This window comes from Macrosteles quadrilineatus, unplaced genomic scaffold (assembly GCF_028750875.1).
Source record: "Macrosteles quadrilineatus isolate MER2022 unplaced genomic scaffold, UCM_ALF_1.0 Scaffold_3__2_contigs__length_128488019, whole genome shotgun sequence".
NCBI classification, from domain to species: domain Eukaryota; kingdom Metazoa; phylum Arthropoda; class Insecta; order Hemiptera; family Cicadellidae; genus Macrosteles; species Macrosteles quadrilineatus.
This window is the reverse complement of record NW_026542596.1, coordinates 111,948,011-111,972,010: the sequence shown is the minus strand read 5'-3', so window position 1 is coordinate 111,972,010 and position 24,000 is coordinate 111,948,011. Positions and strand designations below refer to the sequence as shown.

Genomic DNA, 24,000 nt, shown 5'->3' with positions numbered 1-24,000 from the left:
GCTTTATTAAAGAAATTGATTGAATTAATTGAAAGGTATCAATGCATTCTTAGTTAGTATAGTAATTAAAGGACCTTAATGAGTTCAAGAAAAATATCTTCCGATTGATTTACCCCTAATCAAAAGATTCAATACCAAAGGCCCTCCTAATGCAAGCGTTAACTACCAAAGGCTAATAATTAGTGGCTAATTAGCAATCTTGTACTACATAAAATGTACAATTAAACTTTTTGACGAGATATATATTTGTATGTAATGCCTGCATTAACGTTAGTACCATTTCTACTCCATTGTCAACCTAGTCAAGTGAAGTATACTATAAGTAACGGGTGGATACTCAGTCGTAGTGTTTGACACAGTGTCTTGTTTCAGGACGGACGGTTATGCTGCACTTTTGACCTCCGCTGCGCTGCTGCTACTCAACTACCGCGACGAGCTACTTCCCCGACTCCACCGCCATCGCAAACACTGCTTCACACGACTGCGGCTGAGCCTGCTAGTGCTAATGACACTCGTGCTGTCCGCTCGACCCCACGAGGCTAACATAGTTCCTTACGTGTGTTTTTGTGCATTTTTACCGGATGATTTACAGGATTTCTATGTATTTTCATCTGCATTGTGAAATACGCTTTGCGTTACCTTGCGAGAATGGAGGCCTTGAAAACTATTTTGTTTTCTAGTATTTATTCGTACGTCGCCGGACCGACGTTACCCGAAGCTGTCTCGGCACCGTTAGAAGTACCTTAGCTCTCGACCCGAGGGGCTTTACCTGTGTACGTATTTAGATAGCTTAAGATCGCCAATCTTGCCCACATCTGGTGCCAGTTTAAGCTTGCTTTACGATACTTTTTTATACTTTGATAAGTGTGTAAATACTATATACACGAGGTGTATTTTGTAAAAACGCTTCGTACATGTTTTTAGTAGTTTTTATTATGTTTTGCGACATTTTATATTTTTTATAATTATTTATTTATCTTTACGATTTTTGTTGTCGCTATTATAGTTTCGTTCTTTTTTAAGTTGTGTATTTATGTGTAAAGTAGTACTTAGAAGAGGTTCTAAATGTAAATAGATATCTTTATAAGGTTAATTATATGTTTGTAGATTTGCAACCTGTGGCAATAATACAAAATTACTTCTAATAAGCCTTAATATTGAAAAAATATTAATAATTCGTGCACTTTTGTTAAACAGGGCAGTTCATTAAAAAAATAAATTTTACTTAATCATTGTAAGAGATGTAAAAAATAATTTATAAAAACCTTGTTGCGATTAACCATACCTCCTCTACTAGCTTTAATATTTAGGCTACAACATTGTGATACTTATTCCATGTTTAGGGCTTAACTAAAATAACACCTTAGTTCAAAAATTATTATTTTGATGCAAACAAATATGATACGCTTGTAAGCTGATTTATAATACAAGGGTTCGAATACAGAAATATTCACACAGCATTTTTTTTTATAAAAACACACACCTCATATTCCATGTCACATTTTCTGCCATTGTAAAAACAAAACCCACAAAAATCAACAACCGACAGAGTGTCCTATTGCAGCAATAGTACTGATTAAAATGTAATGCAATATCATATTGTCTGTGTGTTTCCCCCTTAAAAATTATATAAATTAATATTCTTGAGCTCCGTTAACCGTCGCAACGATATAATGACAATCATTCGCCAACGACAACTATATTGGATCAGATGTAGGCAAGAATTTCCTATCCTTGTATAGAATATTTTATATTTAGTATATAAATGCAATAAATTTCTTAAAGGTAATAGTCTGCATTGCATAGAATATAAATATGTACATTCCTTTATAGGAAATAGCTTGAGGCATTCGGTCTAACAGTAACGCACAGTTTTTCTTCATTGTGTTCTCTCAACGTTAGATGTAAAATATTAATAATACTATAACAGAGGTAATATGACAACAAAACCGATACTATTCAAACTTCATCAATCATCACATTTTACTTTCAGGCCTTTAATTTTAGTTAAGTTTTGAACAGGTATTTTCTGTATATTTAGATTAAATCTATTCTTTAAATCAATTATAAAAAATCATTTCCTTTAACAATAATTGTCCACATTATTTATTTCAGTTTTTGAAGATGAATACATTTTGGGATTGAAGTACGTTAAACTATAAAAGTAAAGAAAAATATTTAATTGAATAAAGTCAACAAATAATTCCTGAACTCATCAAAAATAATATACATCAAAACTAAGTCTTGGTTGATATTCAAATGATTAATATCTATTCTAAGTAAAGTATTATAATTCACTTTATTTTTTCCAATTAAATTTACATTAACAGGTATTTAAAGGTGAAATACCAATGTTCAAGACAAACAGTACCTTTTGCTTAAGATTGTAAAATTTGTAGCCATTTGCAAAATCACCATATGCATACAATATTAATTTGCTTTTATACATTGGGATCTGCATTCGCTTTGTAGTTTCAAACACATGTTCAAACTTACTTGTACTAGTCTTACCAGGTAAATGTGTGATGCTAAGTCGTAGTAACCGAATCGAGTGCCAAATGGCAAGAACTGAGGAGGAGGAAGAATTACCAGCGTAACCACTTACACAAGTATGGTATTTCGTTTGTATTTAAGTCAATAATAATACGAGACTGATGAAATGTAAAAATAAATATGTATGTCACTTAAGTAGGGCCTAACTTAAGATTTGTATTGTGAGAAATACTGATGAAAATTGATTGTATCAGGGAAAACAAGCAATAATTTTTAGTTCATAAGTTTCAACAAAATTATAAAAAATAATATGAAGATTAGCTCAAATTTTGCTCTTTGCTATAATTGAAAAAAATTTTTAACAGTTTTAACACTAAAGGCCAATCATAGAATTTCAATGTCAATGTTTCGAGGTTGGTAACAACTTTTGAGCAAACTTTGGTTTAAACACAAAGGCTTATTTTACACAGCTGTAGACTTTCAAAATCTGTTGATAAGCGTAATAGCATAAGGTAGCCAATCCTAAAGTTTGTTTTCCTAAAGAGTAAATAGCTAACAGTACAGACTACCTTAGGCCTGTGCAGTGCTGCAACAATTTAACTGAGAACCCCCTGAAAAGTATTGTTTTACATCCCCTTTTAAGCTTTAATTAAAAGAAATAAAACATAGATAGCATATTTATTTTTTTTTACTTCACTGATGGATCATTGTAATTAATCAATCAAGGAAAATGAAGAAAAAATAAAAGACCTAAATTAAACAAGATTTTAAATGGCCCAAAAATGTGTTTGTGCCATTGGATACCCACAAGTAGCATGGACGATTACACCACTGTACTTGTTAAATATTTAAGCAATCCACATTATCACAGAGAATAAGGTACAGAGGAAACACACTTATGGGACAATCGTGCGTATGTTGTTATACTTGTGACGAGCAAAGAAGAGCCCGAACAGCTAGCACTGTACAGAAATTCTTATCACCTAGGGCACAGGGTCTTCCTCACGAGGGCGAGGAGCACAGTTGGACTTTGCCCTATACACCACTCAAGTGTACCATGGAGTGTATCCTATGTTCTTTACTTCTCCGTGAAATTAAGCGTAACTGATAAACAATATTTTTGTTTTAAATTGTAAAATACATGTTTAACATTTTAAATGTACCAGAACAAAAACAAGACAGTAAATTATAAGCTCGAGTCCGAAAATTTCCTAGGGAGGAACAGGAAATTAATAATCTAAGAAATTTTGTTTATGAATTAATTAATAATAAAACCTTTTTGGACTTCATTTGTCTTATTAACGGAAAATCCATAGCAATAACTATTACAGTATCTTTGAATTCATTAAGCATTACTGTATTCAAGATTATGCTGTTGAACAACTTTATATTGATTTTATTTAACTTAAAACCAAAGTTTATATTATTATTACGTAGTAACTCTATCTGTAACAGCATGATTTTATCCTTTATACGCAATAGTTTTAGTTCCTATGAAAAATATTGTATTGTAGGATTAAAACAAAAAAAATTGTATGAGATTTACCATAATCTTAACTACTTTAAATAACATTACCAAATGTTTTGATACTTATATTGGTGATGTCCCTTAGAAACCAAAGATACAACAAATAATCACTATTGTTTTTGTATGAGTTTTTTACAACTGTTCTTTAAAAACAAAACATGGATAAGTTAATTAACTTTCACAAGTGGTAGTAAGTTTAGTTAGTACCTATTTTAAGCCATATTTCTTTACCAAACCCATTTCTCTTTAGGCTAAAACAAAGCTTTATCAAGCTTTAAGAGGCTAAGACATTATTGTTAGCATTAGAAGTCTATTATTATTGTTTAGATGAACAAACCAAAGAAAACTAATTGCAAAGAGTTGGATGAACTTGAATAAGAATGGTCATGTGTTATTCAAAGTGAAAATAACATCTTACAATAGTGAGCTAATATTAAGAATGTTTCATAACTACAAAAAATTCAAAATAATGGATTCTTTACAATGCTATTAGTTGGTTTTTAAATCTATTCAAACAGAAGGCACATAATCGAATATAGAGTCTCCAGTATTTTTTATAATTTAAGTAGTATCGTCTAGTCATCTGTTAATTTGGTATTGAACATATAAATATTATATTATATAAATAAGTAAGCTCGGCCTGATACCTCATATATCATGAAATACATATTTATGCAGATTTCAGTTATCTAATAGAAAAATAGAAATAAATTGTTATTAATAAATAAATAGATTGAACTTGTTTTAGTGTGTTTATTTTTTGTGCTAATAAAAAGAAAACAATGTTGACATTTGGTATGCGTGAATTTGTATTATTTCACCTATCCAGCAGTTTAGTAGACAGCCGATAGTTCGGTTTAAATGGAAGCCCTAAAGTATCAGATGTCATGAGTAAGCTAACAAAACCTTCATTCAACACAATTCGTCCAAGTACTAATATAAACTAGAGGTCTTCCAATGGTCTTCTCTATTCAAACCCCCCAAACAAGCTCTATAAAATGGTTTAAAAAGAAATTCAAAAATTTTATATTTGAGGGATGCTAAAACTGTAAAAACCCAATCTTTCCCATATAACCACACTTCCTTACCTCCCCCACTTCTTTCCTTTCCCACACTCCGATTATTCTGGTTTGTGATCTCGTTCAAATAAACGTCTAGGCTTACACTTTTCTATCAGATTTCATCAAAATTGGAATACTTTTACTCAAGTTATCACACACATAATGTATACGGTAAATATAAATTAGAACAGATAAGCTAGTGTTTTTGGCCTCTAGGTAAATCAAAACAAAAAGTAACACAGAATCTTGGTCTGTCAGGTCGTTAAAACCTGCCACCTAGTTGGAAATTTGCTAGAAATAAAGAAAAGGCTGAAGATTGTACAAGATACGTGCTGTAACCTGTGAATGTGAAAGAGGCCTCGGATTACTGAGCTAAGATGTTTGAGTTTGCCACTATTTGTTAGTACAGTGTGTGTTAGTAGTAGACTGTTTGGGAGCAAGCTGGTCTAGTGGTGCTCGAGGCTTCGAAGCCCGAGGTCCCAGGTTCAAATCCCGCCAATGGATGTTATCTATGTGATAATGCCACGACCCTCTAAGACTAACCTGAAGTATACTAATGTGTAAAATAGTGATTCGTCTTACTGAGATATTTCAATGCCAATAGCGACTGCTGATTCAGTAGCGCCCTGGGCCTCGACGCAGTTTAGGAGCGCCTATCTTAAGGTTTTCAGCAGTCAACGTGTTAAGGATTTCAATCCTGTTCCCCACAGGTGTTGTGTGCAGATCACAAGGAGATCACCCCTCAGTGGCTTGGTAGGAGAGGACCACCTAAAAAAAGTAATGGAATCCTCGGGTGGAAGTTAAAGGGTTAAGTGGCTTATTGTGAGATGCACCTCTAAGGCCATTCACTTTTTACTCAACCTTACATGTGTTCATTGAAAATTAACTTGTTTCTTAAGATAGGTATTGGATATTTATGCTCATAAAATAGAGAGAAAACTTTAGAAAATAAGTAGGCCTATAATTTAATCCCCATTATTTTAAATTTTATGATACAATACAAAATAACATAAGTTATAGGACTATATCATCATATCAAAAGAAATATATAGGCTAGAACCTAGTCAAAGCATGTAAAACCAATTTGGCCACGATGAAGTAGCTACTTCTTACAACAAAATTAGTCTTGTCTCCTCAATAGGTCTTTGTATTCCCTGATTTATTGAAAGAATTGAGTGACAAACCACTTTGTTACCCAAGACTAACACAGTCTACTCTGTCAGAGAAGTCTTTAAGATTATACTTCCTCGACCCAAGGAGAAAAAACAAAAAAAATATCACAGCAGAAAAGGTTTTATTGCCCTAAACCTTATTATTTGTTAACATTCCTCTCAAACTTAAAAAGACTATTTCAACAAGTGGGAACAATCTGTTCTACAACAATTCACTTAGAATGACTTACTCAAAACTGCAGAGTGTCATGATTAATTTTGGTAGAGAAGCTCAAAAGAAGACTTTTTAAATCATCTTCACAAGCCCCTGGGAGTTATCTGCTTACTATCTTGACAATCTAGAAACAAACAGATTTTTAGTTCAAACCCTGGTATAGTTTGATTTTTGACTATTGATAGAGCTTTAATATACAAAAGTCAAAGGTTTAACTCAATACCTAACGATAGGTACCTATTTAGGCTAATTTTAAAATTATGTCTACTGAGTTTGATTTGATAAACAAGCATGTCTCCAGCTTATGACTTAATAGGTCTAAGTTAAGTTAAGTCTAGACTATAGCCTACAACTTATTTTGTCAGATAACTTCGAACTCGGCAGGGCCAAAAAGTTATTACAGATCCTTTCCTTTATCAAACTTAACAAACAAGACTTTAAGACCAATTCTAGCGGCCTTTTGACCTGAAAGAAATACAAGTTGTAAGGTAGCTATCTGAGTTTTCTTTAACTGTTTGTCTGAAGGATAACATTTGCATCTTGTTGTCTAAACTTTTAGACGGGCAGGCCTATCCCTCGATTCTAAATTGGTTTAAGACGTCTCTTAATGATTATGACTCGTTTTACAAAAACCCCAAAACTGTTTCATAGTTTGATGGTTGGGTAAGTTGCAACATAATGAACATCATAAACAGTAAGTTGCAATATATAATGCAGTGTAGGCTATGTTATTTCAATCTCTACCTACTTGAAATGGACAGTAGGCTTCCAGGAAAAAAGTAGACTGCCTTATAAACTAAAAAGTCTTTAGGTTACTTTCATATACAGCTAACAACTAGACACAATACACAATTCACATACAATAACAACTTAAAGTAATTAATTACAAGAGGTTCTACCCGCGAATTCACGGGTGTACAGAAGCCACCATTAAATTAATTTAATCAACTTTGACTTTATATTTCATTTCAAGGGCCCAAGTTCGAGAAATTGTCATCTGTACATTCATACCTTAGGCTACCTACTTCCTAAGGTGGCCGAGGTGGGTACGGGTTGTACCTGAACTCGCCACTCTCTTTCACGACGTCTTTAATACTTTATTACTTTTCAATGAAATGGCGACCTGTAAATATCGGTGACAACCTCTTGGAACGAACAACATACATGGTTTGTTAATCTCATATTCATTGTGTTTCGAACAGCTTTATTCACTCACTTGTAACAAACAGCTAGATATAGCTTCACTGTCCATTCACCGCACCTCTTTTAAGAACATAAAAGTAAGTAATAAAATAAGTAAACAAAAAATGTAAACAAACAAACTATATTGTCAATTGCATTGGTCAGCTGTTGTTCACTAAATTATTCAAATAACATTAACTTCCAAAACATGCAGGGCGTAGCCCTTTGGAAATAAACATTTGGGGCAGAGCCCTTAGGGAGTTCGTCCATATCAATACTTTTCGGCAAATCTACACACTCTAAGCTTCATTTTGATATTCCATATGCCTATATTTTTATTTGGTAAATGACCTTAACCGTTTACATAAAATTAGATTGTGTTACTTTAATAATATAATAGATGTAGGCCTACAGTAGACTCCCTCTTATCCGGACACCTTTTAACCGGATATCGGTTTAACCGGACTACACTCGGTGGAAATTAAATCTCTTTAACCGGACCATTTTTATCAACACATTGGTTTAACCGGACTAGAACGGCAGAAAGTGGGCGGTACTGAAACGACTGCTCTCATGGGTAAGATTTGAGACCACATGTCTAAATACAATGCTCTCCTAAATTTAAGTTAAGAATCTCACAGTAAACGGTCCGTTTTAACAAGTTTTTGGGGACGTCGGTTTAACAGGAAAATCCGTTATCCAGACTGGCCTCGGTCCCGAGGAGTCCGGATAAGAGGGAATCTACTGTAGCCTATGTATATCCGTTTTGGTGAAGAACTAACCTGTGATTGTAAGGATTCAATTTGGATTCCATATAGGCTAGGAAGGCCTATATTGATTTGTTTTCTGAGAAATAACGAGCTAATTTATTTAGCCTAAATTAGTTGTCGTCACATTCATATTGCAGAGTTACATTTGTAGTATTAAAATGCTTTGTAAGGACTTCTAAAACTTCATTTTGAATCCAATCAACATCCTCTGGTGGACAGTAATCATCTTCACTGGATCGAGAGATAGTAATAATGGTTGGCGCACTGGGGAGGTCCTTAATAAATCTTGTAAAACATGTTTCAATCATGTCCATTATTTCAGTTTTAGAAGATACATGTTCAGGCAAGCCTGACTCATCACATGTGCATCCTGCTTCGTGGATCATCATCCAATCGATATCATTGTACAGGCTTTTCACTTTAGTTGCCAACTGCTCAATCTTTGAAATGGGAACCAAATTTCCTGAAAAACCATCCAAATTGCCATTTTTCTCAATGTATGACCAAGCCCAAGCCAACTGGTCAATTTGAGATCTTCTGTGAGTTAGAGCGGCTTTTAAACTTTTTGCACTTTTTTCCTTCGGTAGTGAAAAATTGTAAATAGTTTTCAACTCATTGTAGAGATTAGCATTTTTATAAAGTTGATTAAAAGGATTTCTTGTACTAAAGTAGTCAAGATCTATATCTAAAATATAGGGATCTCCATCATTTACGAGCTTCGTCACAATATCCTTTACTCTAGTCAACTCTGAGGAACTTTTGAGATCATCATTTTCATAAGCTCCAAGTGTCGTAACTTCAAACACAACATCTCTTGAATCTAACAGATCATCTTCAGAGCAATATAAGCAATCACTTAAAAAGTAGTTTTCCATGCTATCTACCATGATTTCACCATTTTCTGCTTTTCCAATTTTAAAATTGTGATTTCCATCGACAATTTGATCAGCCCATGGAGGTTTAATCCACAAAATTTTACTCAGATGGCCGGCAAAAGCGGAAGGTAAAATCCAGTTTTCAATGCTCAAACTATCAAATAACTCTTGTTTATCGAAGACTACATTCGCTTGTAAACCTTGTGGTATTAACATGTCAGGGTGAGAGTCAAAATGCAAAATTGTATTGCCAATGAATGGTAAATGTTTTGATCCAATACACCTATAAATAAAAGGCAAAACATCATTGTGATTCTCCACAACAAAAATCGGGATTTCCTTAAAACGTTTTAGACTGTAACTACATGCATCATCAAACTGTCTCTTACTCATTGTGTAAAAACTGTTAAGTCTAAGATTGTTATAGGCCTAGAAGGTCTAAATCACAATCACACAATTACACTCAAAGGTAAAATTAACTATATAATAGCCAATCTTTTGAGCAATTGGGCTATCAAAGTGTGTAAACGATATTCAGATCAAGACATAACTAGAAATCATACAATAATGTCAAAAGGTTTAAAGGAATAGACATGACACAAGTAAAGTAAGGTTAATAAACCTTACCTAAATGTTAGGTTAGGAATTAGGATTTTGAATTGAAGTCTTTTGAAGTTAGATCAGCTGAGCTGACCAGCTGACTGAAAAACAAACGCAGTGAAAACCACATTCTTTTCTGTCGTAACGTCACTTAAATCTAGATAGCTTAATTTTTCTCAATGCAACTTTCTATTTGTCTTTGATGCAACTCAGCAGAAATGTTGATGTGCGATTTTTATTAAATAATTATTTTAAAGACTAAAATTTGTTTGCTAATTCCTACTTTTGCATATTGATAACCATTCAAACAAACACTATTATAGCTGATCAATGGTTTTCTGTTTGAAAGCCATGGCCCTGTACACATGAGGGCGGCAGCCGCCGCGGTGGCCGCGGCGGCGGCCGCCTAGGACCGTACACATGACAGCGGTTGGAGCCGCGGTTACGCTGCGGTTGCGGTGTGAATTGACCGTCGTTCGACAGCCAGTACTGTATTTACCCAATTATTTTTCTTTTAAACGCGTAACGCTTGACAAATCTTTTCAGCAAAAAACTCAACTAACTCTTGCTACGCAATCTTTTTTAGTTTATGTCCTAAACGTATCTTCTTTTTGTACTTCTGTAATGAACAGATCAGTGTCAAAGTTTTCTGGTTCCACAGCAGCATGCATTGCCATTTAAACTTACACTACGAGCACTACATCAACTCCAGCCACAGCTACACACTTCACCAACACAGAGAGCGATGTGCACAGGGCAAGCGCGCAGATGTCTATGATCCTAAATAGTAGCAACTGCAGTCAACCGCGGCGGCTACCGCCCTCATGTGTACGCTCTCATGCCAACTCTAGTAACTTCAACCGCACGGGAGCCGCGGCGGTCGAAGGGAAATCTACGACCGCCGCGGTTAGTTGCGGTTGACTGGAAGTGGGCGGTTGCATGTGAACGGTCCCATTTGCTCCTTTGTACTTTCAACCGCCGCGGTTCCCGCAAAATAGCAACCGCGGCGGCTGCCGCCCTCATGTGTACAGGGCCTTAGACTCAGCGATTATAGACTACCAAAACCAACACAATGTCTAGACTTCTCATCCCATTGTAAATTGTAAAGCTCGTTTTTAGTGTCTTTCTACTGTAGTTAATGTCCAGTGACACTGATCACTATAGTGTCGACGAAATTTTGTTTAAATTATTTTTGGGTCAATATCATGATTGATTTGTGCTTTTTATACGCGGTGACTGGTTACCAATGTTTCAAAAATTTGTTGGTGTAGTGTGAGTACAAAGTAAATGGAGTGTGATGATATAAAATAAGGGGTTCCAAGTATACAAACTGGCTTTCCAAAGAATTTATTTTTTTCTTTTTTCTTAAATAACCATAAAAACACAATAAAGCAATTCCTCAATTACCTAAAAACTAATTTGAGTAGAAGATGTCATTTTCGTGTTCTACATTAAATTTGGAATAAGAATCAATGAAAATGTTGGTGAGGATCAATGATAAAAACTCCATTGTAAATTGTTCCAACGATTAAAATTTAGGTATGTGATAAAAAAATAATATCATTGGTCTATTGCATATTTCTACACTCTGTATACAGGAAGGTAGAAAAAAATATAGAAAACTGAGCCATTAAGTTTTTCAACGATATGCTACGATATAATGAAGTTTTAGATCTGCTACGTTCGCTTTAGTGGTTTGAAGACTCCAAAACATGGCCGGGTTTTTAACATGTTAAACATAGATACTAGCAAGGCAACATTTAATGTTGCCTTAAAAGTAAGCATTTGAATTTGAATTTTCAGCATATAGTCCAGTAATTTTAGGCAATAAATAGCCATCTACAACTACCTGGAAATAATTCCCTAAGTGGTGAAAATTTGCACATGTGTAGTACTAGTACCCAGTAATAACATAACATCAATGATTTTTAAATTTTTATCAAAGACCTTCATTTTAATGAATCTTTGGAACGATTTACAATGGAGTTTTTATTATTGATCCTCAAACATTTTTAAAATTTAACGTAGAACACGAAAATGATATCTCTACTCAAAACCGTTTGCAGGTTGATTGAGAAATTGATGTATTGGGTTTAAAAACATGGTTTGGGAAGCCAATTTGTAGACTTGGAATCCCTTATATGCATCATCACGTAGCGTCTCGTCATTGTTTTTTCCTTCCACCTCCACCATGGGCCTTATCGTGAATTTGTCTGTGGTTTTATTTATGAAAAATTAATTTATGAATGGGATGGGAAGTCTACTTTTAATACTAATTTATGGTTTTAATGCTTACGGTTTATAAATAATAATGTTGAATAGGTAAGTATCAGGTAAGAATTAATTTTCACACGGTGGTAGCACTGCTTGTCTGAATGCAGACGACATGAAGTAAGAATCAGGCTAGCCAGCCAGCAAACTGAAAGCACTTAGCAGACAACGAGACAACGCAAGAAGCCAAGAAGCGCTATTAAAACTAAAGGTAACCTTAAACTTATTTTACTAGACTCATTTAGCCTATTTTAGTGTAATTCTGACAAATTACTAATACCTATCAGCCAATTTGGGTACAATTTCTTAACTCGTTTTTGGTAAGGTAAATAATCAATCCTATTTAACAACATATAACTTAGTAAAGTTTCCCACTGTTAGTTCCAGTTTAATTTTAACGCTTACATGTAAAAATATAAATTAAAATAAGGTCCTAATAAATCAACAACTTTACAACTCTTATTATAACTTTATTCAATTTCAAGTTGTCTTTGCAATAGCCTCACAAGTATCACAACTCAGTATTATTATCTGTACATACTCATTTAACTCGTTAATATGGGCATTGTGCATTTCACTATGCTTATACCAACTTGTGGGAAGCTTTAAACTTTCAACAATGCTGTTTTGCAAATGTTTTGTGTTTTGCAAAGGCCTAACTTAAGTTATTTGTCTTTCTCATATCGTCTCTTATTAATGTTTAAGAAATTAACTAAAAAGTGGTTTGTTGCACAAATCACAATAAAAAGTAAAACATGGGAGTTGAGGGCTGCACTTTACTTTCGGCGCAGCATTTTTGAAATTATTATTTATTGTGTTTGTAGTACTTTTTACAAAGTGCATTTAAACAGTCTGGAGATAATATAAATCAACTACCGTACTTGATTCATTGTAACCTAAAAACTTCCCTAATCCAACCTACCTTCAAAAAGGACTTAATACAGTGACGAGTCCACATAACATCCAACCTACCAACCTCACATGTCTTTTTCAACTTATAAAACAAATTTTAAACTGTCCGAGAATTTTGGTTGGGTTAGGTTAGAATAGGGTGTCAATTTGTTGTTTATTCATTTTATTAAAACTGCCACTACACTGTTATCCTTATGGGACATAACAGTTACATGGTCAAAACCTAAACTAAGCCATTCGGTTAAGTGAAGAGAAGAACTAAATGAATTCCTTCTTCAATTTTCATAATCCAGTCCCCCATGATGAAATGATGATGATGAAGATGAGCAAGCAATATAAAGTCTGTACACCCCCAGTTAACTTTATAATGTGTGGCAGTGGGTAAACCAAACTCGGCACATGTTTACAACCGAAAAAATTCACTTTTTCATTAAAGTTAGAACTTGTACCCAGCCCCCAAAATGGGGTATTTTGGAGGCAGCCCCAAATCTTCAAATGTAAAAACAAAAACCTATCATGTGACCCCTCATTTTGAAGGGTTTCTTAAGACAAATTAAATGGCGCAAACTAGAGGTCAATATCGCTCCCCTAATCAAAATGGCAGTCATTTTGAAATATCCCCTATTAACTTTTTAATAGGTTATAGCAGGAAAACTAAACTAAACATTCCTTTATAAAAAAAGAGAATCCACGTTTCGGTCAGTAAGTTATTAAAATATTAAATTTTTAATGTTAACTGGGGGTGTCCAGACTTTATCTTGCTTGCTCATCTTAAATAATTAAAATTACTGTCATTTTGATTAGGGGTGTGATATTGACCTCTGGTTTGCACCATTCAATTTCTCTTGATAAACCCTTTAAAATGGGAGGTCACATGATAGAGGTTTGCATTTGAAAATTTGGGGCAGCCCCCTAAATACCCCATTTTGGAGGCTGGGGCAAAGTTGTAACTTTGATGAAAAAGTGCAATTTCTTATGTTGTAAATATGTGCCGAGTTTGGTTTTCCTACTGCAACGCGTTAAAAAGTTAACTGGGGGGTTCCAGACTTTTGCCTAACCCTGTATGCTCATAAACAAGCAAACTACAACAGTTGACTTATTATCTATAAGAATAACATCAGCTAGGAATTTTAAATTTACAATTTTTTGGAATTTTCTCCGCAACCATTAGGCGCATAATAACGCTTCAATGTAGGCCTACTAAATTATTTGTTTTTTAAGCTCTACAAAATGGTCTTTAACATTCTACAATTGATTTTAACATTCTAGGACATAACAAAAAGTCTCAACTACAGGTAACATTATTTCTGGTTTTATATATACAGTAAATTGCAGAATTGACTGGCAAATAATTAATTAATAAAAATTGTGTATTGCCTTAGTGATAAATCACGATGAGCAGTATTGAAGTAAACAAAAATCAGCTGTAAATGGCTTCTAATGCTATTTTTATGGAGAACATTTTATATTATATCCAATTTTGTGTAAACATTTTGGGACTTTCACTATTTTTCTCGCGTCACGGGACACAAGGAATCGCCTTACTTAATTAAATGTATAGATAGTCACTATTATATTCTAGTTGATGTTACGGTATGTTTATGTCAGTTGCTGGTTCACTTATTACCAATATCGTTGATAAAACACAGTCGGCTTGCTCCACCAGACTGTATTGCTGAGCTCTACCGGTAGATGGAAATATTTGTATTTTATTTAATAAAATTCTAACACAAATGTTTGTATGTTTTTCAGGTTAGTTTCTTTAAGACCGCCAACATTTTCCCCAGATTACGGAGTATCCTGATAAAAATGGCTTTAAAAGACTTGTCAGCATTTACTCCTCAAGAATACAAAACGTTTTTAGACTCTTTTGACACAGTTTTGACAGATTGTGATGGTATGTATAATATATGAATAGTTAATTCATTTTTATTATGCCTTCCTATTTATTCAATTTAGTCTACAGTTTTTTATTTCCTCATAAGAAACGAGTAGCCAATTCACCGTTCATTACAACTAATGTACACTTTTATTTTTAGGTGTACTTTGGATGGGAAATGATATCATATCAACAGCTCCAGATGTAATGAATAGATTCAAATCAATGGGGAAAAAGGTATTTTATGTCACCAACAACAGCACTAAGACACGAGATGAGTTTGTTCAAAAGTGCAAAGCTCTAGGATTCAACTCAACAAAAGTAAGAGACACTCATTTACATAAGAAAACATGATTCATTGTTAAAATTTTTAAATCCAATCATTTGATTTGATGGTGAAAGTTATGCTTGGTTTTGAATGATAAAACCACCTTTTTAAGGCTTTTTCTGGAGAAAGATTTCCAATATAGAGACAGTTCTCTTCAAATAAGAAATCAGTATTTTTAAGTTTTACTTACAAAAATAATGTTCAAAACTTAAAACTCAATACATAGATAATTTTTTGCATGAAAAAAATTCTACGAATTCCATTCCTCTTTGTTCCGGCTCTAATTGAGCCTGTTTTTTTAATAGTCCCTAAGCAGTCGCTTTAAAGCAGTGTGTTCTAAGCAGGTGTGGACCAACTTTGACAAAAATTAAAACCCTTAACATTGTATTCAAATATAACGTTACATACTTATCAAAAGTATCTTCTCATGCTAAATGTATTGAGATAAAATTTACAGAGGTATTCATATCCATGATTATTTTAATAAAACTAAATGTTCACAGGAAGAAATAGTAAGCACAGCACATCTTACTGCCAACTACTTAAAGTCACAAAACTTTAACAAAAAAGTCTACATTGTTGGATCTTCTGGGATCGCGAAGGAGTTAGATAATGTTGGGATAAAGAACTTTGGTGTTGGTGTAAGTACACAATTTATTACCTGAAGAATCTTATTAAAAAAATACAGGGATAGTCACACCATAGAACTGAAAATAAGTTGAACTGTGTGTGTGGCTTAGCATTCTTTGCACATTAAATTTTGTGTAAACTCAGCAACAACTTACCATACACAATATATTTTTAAAGGAGATCTAATCAAGAAAACAACTACCTTATGCTACTACAGTAGACTCCCTCTTATCCGGACACCTCTTAATCGGAAATCGGTTTAACCGGACTACACTCGGCGGGAATATCTCTTTAACCGGACAATTTTTATCAGCACATCGGTTTAACCGAACTAGGTCGGCAGGAAGTGGGCGGTACTGAAACGGCCGATCTCGTGGGAACGATTTGAGACCAGTGATCACATGTCTAAATACAATGCTCTCCTAAATTTAAGTCAAATACGCATTTAAACAACAGTCCATTTTTACGAGATTTTGGGGGCGTCGGTTTAACCGGAAAAACCGTTATCCGGACTGGCCTCGGTCCCGAGGAGTCCGGATAAGAGGGAGTCTACTGTAACGAGAATTTTTTGTTTTGTAAAAAATATGCCTTTACATTCCTTGATGCTCCAGCCAGATCCGATGACTACCAACATGACAAAGTTAGTGACAGAGGTGAAGCTAGAGCCTGACGTAGGTGCTGTGGTGGTTGGGTTTGACGAACACTTCAGTCTACCCAAGATGCTGAAGGCTGCGACGTACTTAGAACAGAAGGGGTCGTTGTTTATAGCGACAAACACAGACGAACGATTTCCCACTGACACTCACATCATGCCAGGTATGTTATTGCATTTTACTAAATCTCCCTATAGGGAAGTAGCTATTACCGTAGGTCTCATGGTAGGTTGATAAGTTCAGTGAAAAAATGTGATGCTAGCTGAGGAAAAGGTTGGGTGGATTATCTGATGTTAAGGTCAGGAGGGTTTCTGGAGTCAGTAATGTATTGGTAGGCTATTTCCCACCTTCTGAGTAGGGAGCTCTTGGATTGGTATTTGGGAGTGATTTGATAGAGTTTTGTGGTAAAATATGTAAAAAAAAAAATTAAAAAAAGTTATGTTTTGCTGCATGTATGACAATGGGCTTTTCCTTTATTTCTAATTTCAGCAATGGCCAATTGGATTTTCTAAATTAAACCCCGCTGTTCTTACCTGTAGGCTTCATTTTGAAAGAGTTGTTTTGTCTTCGGATTGTATTATACTCAAAATGGTTTACAATACCTTATTACAGTAATCCTTGATTGCTGTAGTGGTAACTAGTTTGGATTCTTAATCCAAACCAACATCAGGCCTACAAGGTGTCAGGTATTCACTTCATTCAATGGTCATCAACAGAGGTCAATTAAAAACCTCTAGAATAGCAACATGTAGGGGTATATAGAATAAATTGGCTTTAAAATATTAACTCATAGCTAACCTAATTGGTAAACAATTCAATTGTTAATACCAATAGTTAATCTGTTTATAGGGATGTGTCGAATCCGAATCTCGAATCCACCGAATCCTAAGAAAAGATTCGGATTCAAGATTCGATTAACAAGATCCGAGAATAAAAAAATTTACATTTACATTTTTTTTAGAATTGACATTTACATTTTTTAAAATAGAATGATAAGGCATATACTGTGACATTGGCTAACCATAGAGGTTATTGATGTCGTAATATACAGTACTGTGACATTGCATGACCATAAAGGCAATCCGTGCAATCTATCAGTTTGGTTTGCAGTTTCCACAGACTGTCCCCACTTCCTTCATGGAATTGTTGATCCTCAATTGATGGATATTTGTTTCAGACTATACCTGTGGTCTCTTGAGGTTACCATATATGGAAAGCTAAATGTAAAACAAGTCTTTTCAGAAAGAGCAATTTTTTACAATATAAAAATGGTTTATTTTACCTTTTTGCGTCGAACGATCCACGTGTAGTTAGTACAACTACAGCTGTTTCATACCACTAGGGTACATCATCAGGTTGTTGGCAGAACGTTAGATAAAACAGCATTCATTCATAGATGAACTTGTCGAAATAAATATGTCTATATACACATAATACACGAAAAACATTTAAAAAACACGAATTTACGAACTTGGCCAAGTGACGAACACACGAGACAGGCGCCGATGGATGTTGGAGTCATGACGCAACATCCATCGGCGCCTGTCTCGTGTGTTCGTCACTTGGCCAAGTTCGTAAATTCGTGTTTTTTTAATGTTTTTCGTGTATTATGTGTATATAGACATATTTATTTCGACAAGTTCATCTATGAATGAATGCTGTTTTATCTAACGTTCTGCCAACAACCTGATGATGTACCCTAGTGGTATGAAACAGCTGTAGTTGTACTAACTACACACGGATCGTTCGACGCAAAAAGGTAAAATAAACCATTTTTATATTGCAATTTACGATCCAGAGGCTAACCCATCATGCAATTTTTTACAAAACCAGCATATATAAAAAAATATTTGCTATATTCTGCTGCTGTTAGAAATCTAAATATAGTGACATATTAAAGGAGTTTGAATACTCTGCATGTACTTTTCCCTAGTTTTACACAAGAGAAAAAATCGGTGCTGTTAGAACTAAATGATGAAAATTTGAGAGTTGAATAAAACGTGTTATGTTTGTTCCAGGCACTGGATCTTTTGTAGCAGCTATCAGAACATGTGCGGAACGGGATCCTGTCATAATGGGCAAACCTGAAGCTTACATCAGAGAATATCTGATCAAGGAACATAAGATTGATCCTAGCAGAACCTTGATGATTGGTGACAGGTAGCAGCACAAGATTTAGATATTTGATATTTTTATTAATTTTTTAAATTATCTCTGAATTAAGTGAACCCTAAATGTTAGCGAATGCTATTGGTTACAACTTAAACATAGCTTTCAAATTACATTGCTTTGTCAGTGATTATTTGTTTGAGAACAATAAATTAATGTTAACAGTTTCACTACCGGGTGTCAGGAGCTTACTTATACAAAAAAGTGTGACACCCGATAGTGAATGTTACTGTAATACCATAGCTCTTGTATTTGCAGCCAATATAAAATATTTTTACTAACTAAAACAAGTTCAAGAGTGGTGTTTACTGCAAAACATGGTTCCTTAGCAACCTCGATAAGAAATGGCAGAAAATCTCTTGATTTCATGCTTCTTGCATTTGAATCTTCTTCTTACAAGCTTAGTATCTACTATTTTATAACTTTCCAAACATCACTACTATACAGTGGGGGAGCAAGCTGGTCTAGTGGTAGAGCGTGGGACTTTGGCCCCTGAGGTCCCGCGCTCAAATCCCACCAAATCACCAATGGATTTTATCTAAGTGATAATGCCGCAACCCCTAGGTCTAGCCTGAGGTAATGTGAAAAACAACCCCGGGCCTAGTGTCCTAGGCAAAATAAATCTCCATAATATTACTCATTTATTCTCTTGATTTCCCAGCAAACAATCAATTGTTTTCCTTAAATCTGTTTTTTTTTTCACAGATGCAACACAGATATTCTACTTGGGACGAGATGCGGGTTTCAGACACTTCTAGTTCTGACTGGAGTCACTAAACTGGAAGAAGCAAAGAAATGGAAGGAGTCAAAAGACAAGGACTTGAATGATTTAGTTCCTGATTACTTCACAGAAAAAATAGGGGATCTTCTACCTCATATGTAGATTGTCATATAGAAACTCGATGTCAAATGTCTTTCAACACTGGTATCATTGTTAGGAGATCTTGTACTTAAATCCAAAATGGAATCAATGCCAAAATCTAGGAGCTTGTTATGAACAAAAGCATAGCTTTTCTTTTCTTATTTAAGTACCTTTGTTAGCTTTAAATGTTTATTAATACTCTGGGGTTGGTGTAGGGGTCTAAATGGGTCCCTGATATTTGGGTCGGCCAACGGTTGGCCTGAAGGATCTGTTCGGGCCTAAAATAATTTTTGGGCAAATTTAAAGTCAGGTAATTTTCGTTTGACTTTTATTTAACCATTCTCACGGTAAACACCATCAAAAACACATATATATTTAATATATATATACAAATACATATTCAAATTCAAATCGATATTATTAATACCCTACATGAAACTTTATAAACTACTTATAAGGTTATTTGTTTTAAGATTTAACCCCAAGTATTAAATACCAAAATGTTCGTCTAGGTGTGTAGATTTGCAAACTGACCTTACATTATTGAAAAATTCTCTTGGACTCTGTCCCAGTGGCTTTTAAAGCTGTCATGTTATCCTAATGAAGAACATGTTTGTTTACATTATGATCAGCTGGATAGTTTAATTGCTGTTAATATTTTAGTTGCAATTTACGGAAACGTGTGCTACAAACATTTACTGACTTGGTTGAAATGAAATATTTACTATTTTTTGAATTTGGGTTGGCGTAAATATTACAATGGAAAAAAACCAGAAAGCCTGGACAATTTGATATACTAAAAAGAAAACTGAATTAACACTGTGCTGCATTTCTTGACCAATCATTGAAAGAGCCGATTTGCAAACTATGGATACATAGGAAAGTCATAGAACACTACCAAGTAGAAGAAATAGAAATAAAGTGTTTTTTAAAAATCTATAATCATTATAATGGACAACCTAATGCGGCTATGAGTGGGAAACATGCGTAAAAAACACTAAAAACAAGATCAGCTTTTGAAAAATGATAAGATATTTACAAGAAATGTTGTTTATATTGAACTGTTATGTACATCGTGAGTATTTCCATAATCTTTGAGTCAACTCTTTTAAAGTAATCCGAAATTATGACTGTTATTCGTTTTAAAATAACGCCTGTGATTCTTCGCGATTGCTCGAATTCGAGCGGTATAATTTATTCAAGAATACAATATACATATAAAAAATAAATATATACCTATCTATACAGGGTGTCTCACGAGAGGTGTCTCAAATTGATTACTGAAAAACGGCTTAACGTAGAAGAATGAATATTTCCCGCTAAATCGACCCCAAGGAATAACGTAAAAATATTTTTAACTTTTTCCCAATACAGGGTGTGCCAAAAACTGAGGGTCACTAGTTCGAATCTCGGAATTTTCAAATGTAAACATATGTCATGTAATACATAATTTTAAAGGTATTTGATAGACAAACATTTTGGCAAAAACAGAAATTAGTTATCTTTTTCCGTTTCAAAATGGCAGCAGTTTTTTGTGGAAAAAAACTATATTTTTTTAATACTCTGTGTTTCCTATACCAATGCATTTATCCCTTCTCCGGTTGATTTTTCTTTCTCGTTATGAAATTAGCTTTACTTCGATATGCTACAAGTAACGGTTTTTTGAAATTATAAAAATTCCAAAAAAATTTATTTTTGAAAATTCGCAAATGCTCATTTTTCAAAATTTTCAAATAGCAACATATGCCAAGTGGCACATCATTTTATAGGTTTTTCAATTCCTAACAACTCTGTAATTTACACTTACTTCGTATCTCTTTTAGATTTTGCGTAAATAACAAAAAACCTAATTTTCCTATATCAAATGCATGTAATTTGGGTTTGACGTGGTTTAACACTTTATCTAATTGGGCCTTTAGTGTTAAACCCAAATAACATGCATTTGATATAGGAAAATTAGGTTTTTTGTTATTTACGCAAAAACTAAAAGAGATACGTAGTAAATGTAAATTACAAAGTTGTTAGGAATTAAAAAACCTATCAAATGATGTGCCACTTGACATATGTTGCTATTTGAAATTTTTGAAAAATGAGCATTTGCAAATTTTCAAAAATAAATTTTTTTTGAAATTTTTATAATTTCAAAAAACCGTTACTTGTAGCATATCAAAGTAATGCTAATTTCATAACGAGTAAGAAAATTCAACCGGAGAAGGGATAAATGCATTGGTATAGGAAACACAGAGTATTAAAAAATATTGATTTTTTCCAAAAAAACTGCCGCCATTTTGAAACGGAAAAAGATAACTGATTTCTGTTTTTGCCAAAATATTTGTCTATCAAATACCTTTAAAATGATGTATAACATGACATATGTTTACATTTGAAAATTCCGAGATTCGAACTAGTGACCCTCAGTTTTTGGCACACCCTGTATTGGGAAAAAGTTAAAAATATTTTTACGTTACTCTTTGGGGTTGATTTAGCGGGAAATAATTTTATTTCATCCTTTTACGTTAAGCCGTTTTTCCGTAATAAATTTGAGACACCTCTCGTGAGACACCCTGTAGGTATATATATATTTCCCAAAGTAACCTCAGATTTTGATCAGAGACCTGAAGGCATATTTTAGCAAGCCGGACCCAAATTAAAAAAGTCTAGACGACAGACCCATAAAGTGGACACACATTTCAATTTAGTTTCTATTCAAATATGATTTTGTATAGTAACACGCTAGTCAATTATTTAGAACTGTTTTAGAATTGAAATGCACAAAATGTATATACAGTGGTTTTTAACTTAAAAGTAATTAATTGTTGATATTAGTTTTACCGGTTAAGACTTTGCATTCCAAATGCTAACTTTAAGATTGTTATAAATGTAGACAATTGTAGGGGAATTTAATTAAAAGTGTGAAACAAAAAATGTTAATGATAAATTGTAGGCACTAGGCATGCATATTTAGTTCTGTTATATATTTTTGGTAGCTCCAAGCATAACACTCATAAACTTATATCATATCTAAAAGAACAAAAATTGCTTTGAATTCTTAGTATTAATTAATTAGTTTGACTTACAATTTTTATACTTGCTAAAATTTGCTGGACAGATTATCATCTCTCCTTATCTGCATATTATTGTAATTGGCATGACTTTAATAAACCTTATCCAAATCAATAAAAATTCAATCCCTTAATATTTTTGTTGTTATTTTAAAAACCTGTTTGAAAGTCTTATTTGAAACTCACGACTATAGTCAAGAGAAAAATAATTGTAATCACTAAAAGAGTTTATAGTGCTTTTTTGTCACTGTCAATAATACTGATTTTGGCTTAAAGGTAAATGATAAAATTAAATTAGCAAAGTGACATCTTACAGTAAATTAATTCTAAACCAAACCAAAGTTTGGCGCTTAGAAATAAAACAAAAAATACAACCAAATAAATCCTATAATCTAAAACAAGCGCATGTATTGGAAAATTTTTTTCTGTACGAGGATTTTTGATTTTCTCCCCTTAATATGGGGTATTTGGTCACGAGAAATAAATTGGAGTTGATCACAAGGCTGGGAAAAATCCAGTTTCAGTCTTACAGCCCCTTGAAAGTGCCCATGTTATCGTCAATACGTTTTTGTAGCTGAAGTGAACATAAGTAGCCGATTCAGATTATTCTACTGTCATAATTTTGATTTAAGTGTAAACAAAAAAAACTGTATTGGTTAGTTTGGACTAAACGTATGAAAGAATAGTTATATTCAGTTTGTATAAATACATACTACTGTTAAATGTTTTCAAGGTTAATTTACAAGATTACGAAGGAAACACGGTAGACCTCCGAAGCGAATATACATAATCCGAAAGGGAGAGAAGCTACAATCAGAAGAATTCCCGCCCCTCGCTCTGAACAAGTTAATACAATAATCGTCAATTGCCCACAACCCTTTTTTTAATATAACCCACAACAATAACCCTAAATAACTTGACCTAATTATATAAACGCTTAACAGAAAAAGGCTCTCTTGGTAAAAAAAAATTAAAAACTACCTTGAATATTTAGTTACAAAGTATTTTTACTGGAAATCCCTCTAAAAAGAATTCTCTAATTTATTATTTCATCACCCTTTTAACAAAGTAGTTTTGGAGGTTTCTTAAATTAATGTATTACTTGAAAACAGTTTTGATCAGGTAATCTAGAGTTATTTTATTTCATATAATATCGATTTGTACGTTCAAAAATTGTTATCATTGGATTATGACTCATTTTGTTCTCATAAGAGGTCAAACTAAATGACAAACCTTGATTTAATCGACTGATTAAGGTCAATCCCCAATCGTTATCAAACTAATTGCCAAGGTTACTTGAAAACTCTAAAGATTAAACTATTTAGGAGCTTAAATGCTT

At 33.7% G+C, this 24,000-nt stretch overlaps 3 protein-coding genes across 6 annotated transcripts in view; 2 read left to right on the top strand and 1 right to left on the bottom strand.

Moving 5' to 3' along the window:
* LOC128988960 (protein kinase C-binding protein NELL2-like) overlaps positions 1–4,805 on the top strand; it is a 71,952-nt gene extending 67,147 nt beyond the window's left edge. For all 3 annotated transcript variants that reach the window (XM_054410768.1, XM_054410767.1, XM_054410766.1), the window contains one exon: positions 373–4,805. In XM_054410768.1, the coding sequence (XP_054266743.1) occupies positions 373–543 (171 nt within the window). In that variant the 3' untranslated portion in view covers positions 544–4,805. The remainder of the gene's footprint in view (positions 1–372) is intronic.
* A 1,554-nt stretch (positions 4,806–6,359) lies between these two features.
* On the bottom strand, positions 6,360–9,902 carry LOC128989857 (UPF0489 protein C5orf22 homolog). Its single transcript, XM_054411941.1, has 2 exons — positions 8,433–9,902; positions 6,360–6,592 (listed from the first exon to the last, which is right to left on the bottom strand). The coding sequence occupies exon 1, from the start codon at positions 9,686–9,688 to the stop codon at positions 8,531–8,533; it is 1,158 nt and encodes a 385-aa protein (XP_054267916.1). The 5' UTR covers positions 9,689–9,902; the 3' UTR covers positions 6,360–6,592; positions 8,433–8,530.
* A 2,420-nt stretch (positions 9,903–12,322) lies between these two features.
* On the top strand, positions 12,323–20,526 carry LOC128989875 (glycerol-3-phosphate phosphatase-like). Of its 2 annotated transcripts, none has more exons than XM_054411970.1 (7): positions 12,323–12,377; positions 14,831–14,975; positions 15,118–15,278; positions 15,789–15,926; positions 16,527–16,731; positions 18,587–18,728; positions 19,443–20,526. In XM_054411970.1, the coding sequence occupies exons 2-7, from the start codon at positions 14,888–14,890 to the stop codon at positions 19,618–19,620; spliced, it is 912 nt and encodes a 303-aa protein (XP_054267945.1). In that variant the 5' UTR covers positions 12,323–12,377; positions 14,831–14,887; the 3' UTR covers positions 19,621–20,526. The 2 variants fall into 2 exon arrangements, with proteins under 2 accessions (XP_054267945.1, XP_054267946.1); XM_054411971.1 differs by lacking the exon at positions 12,323–12,377 and adding an exon at positions 12,429–12,486.
* Positions 20,527–24,000: the final 3,474 nt, after the last annotated feature.

Bases quoted from the DNA above. Each gene is read 5' to 3' on its own strand.
- LOC128989857 (XM_054411941.1), bottom strand. From the start codon at position 9,688: ATGAGTAAGAGACAGTTTGATGATGCATGTAGTTACAGTCTAAAACGT.
- LOC128989875 (XM_054411970.1), top strand. From the start codon at position 14,888: ATGGCTTTAAAAGACTTGTCAGCATTTACTCCTCAAGAATACAAAACG. The intron at 15,279-15,788 runs GTAAGAGACACT...AAATGTTCACAG, and splicing joins TAGGATTCAACTCAACAAAA to GAAGAAATAGTAAGCACAGC. The intron at 16,732-18,586 runs GTATGTTATTGC...TGTTTGTTCCAG, and splicing joins TGACACTCACATCATGCCAG to GCACTGGATCTTTTGTAGCA.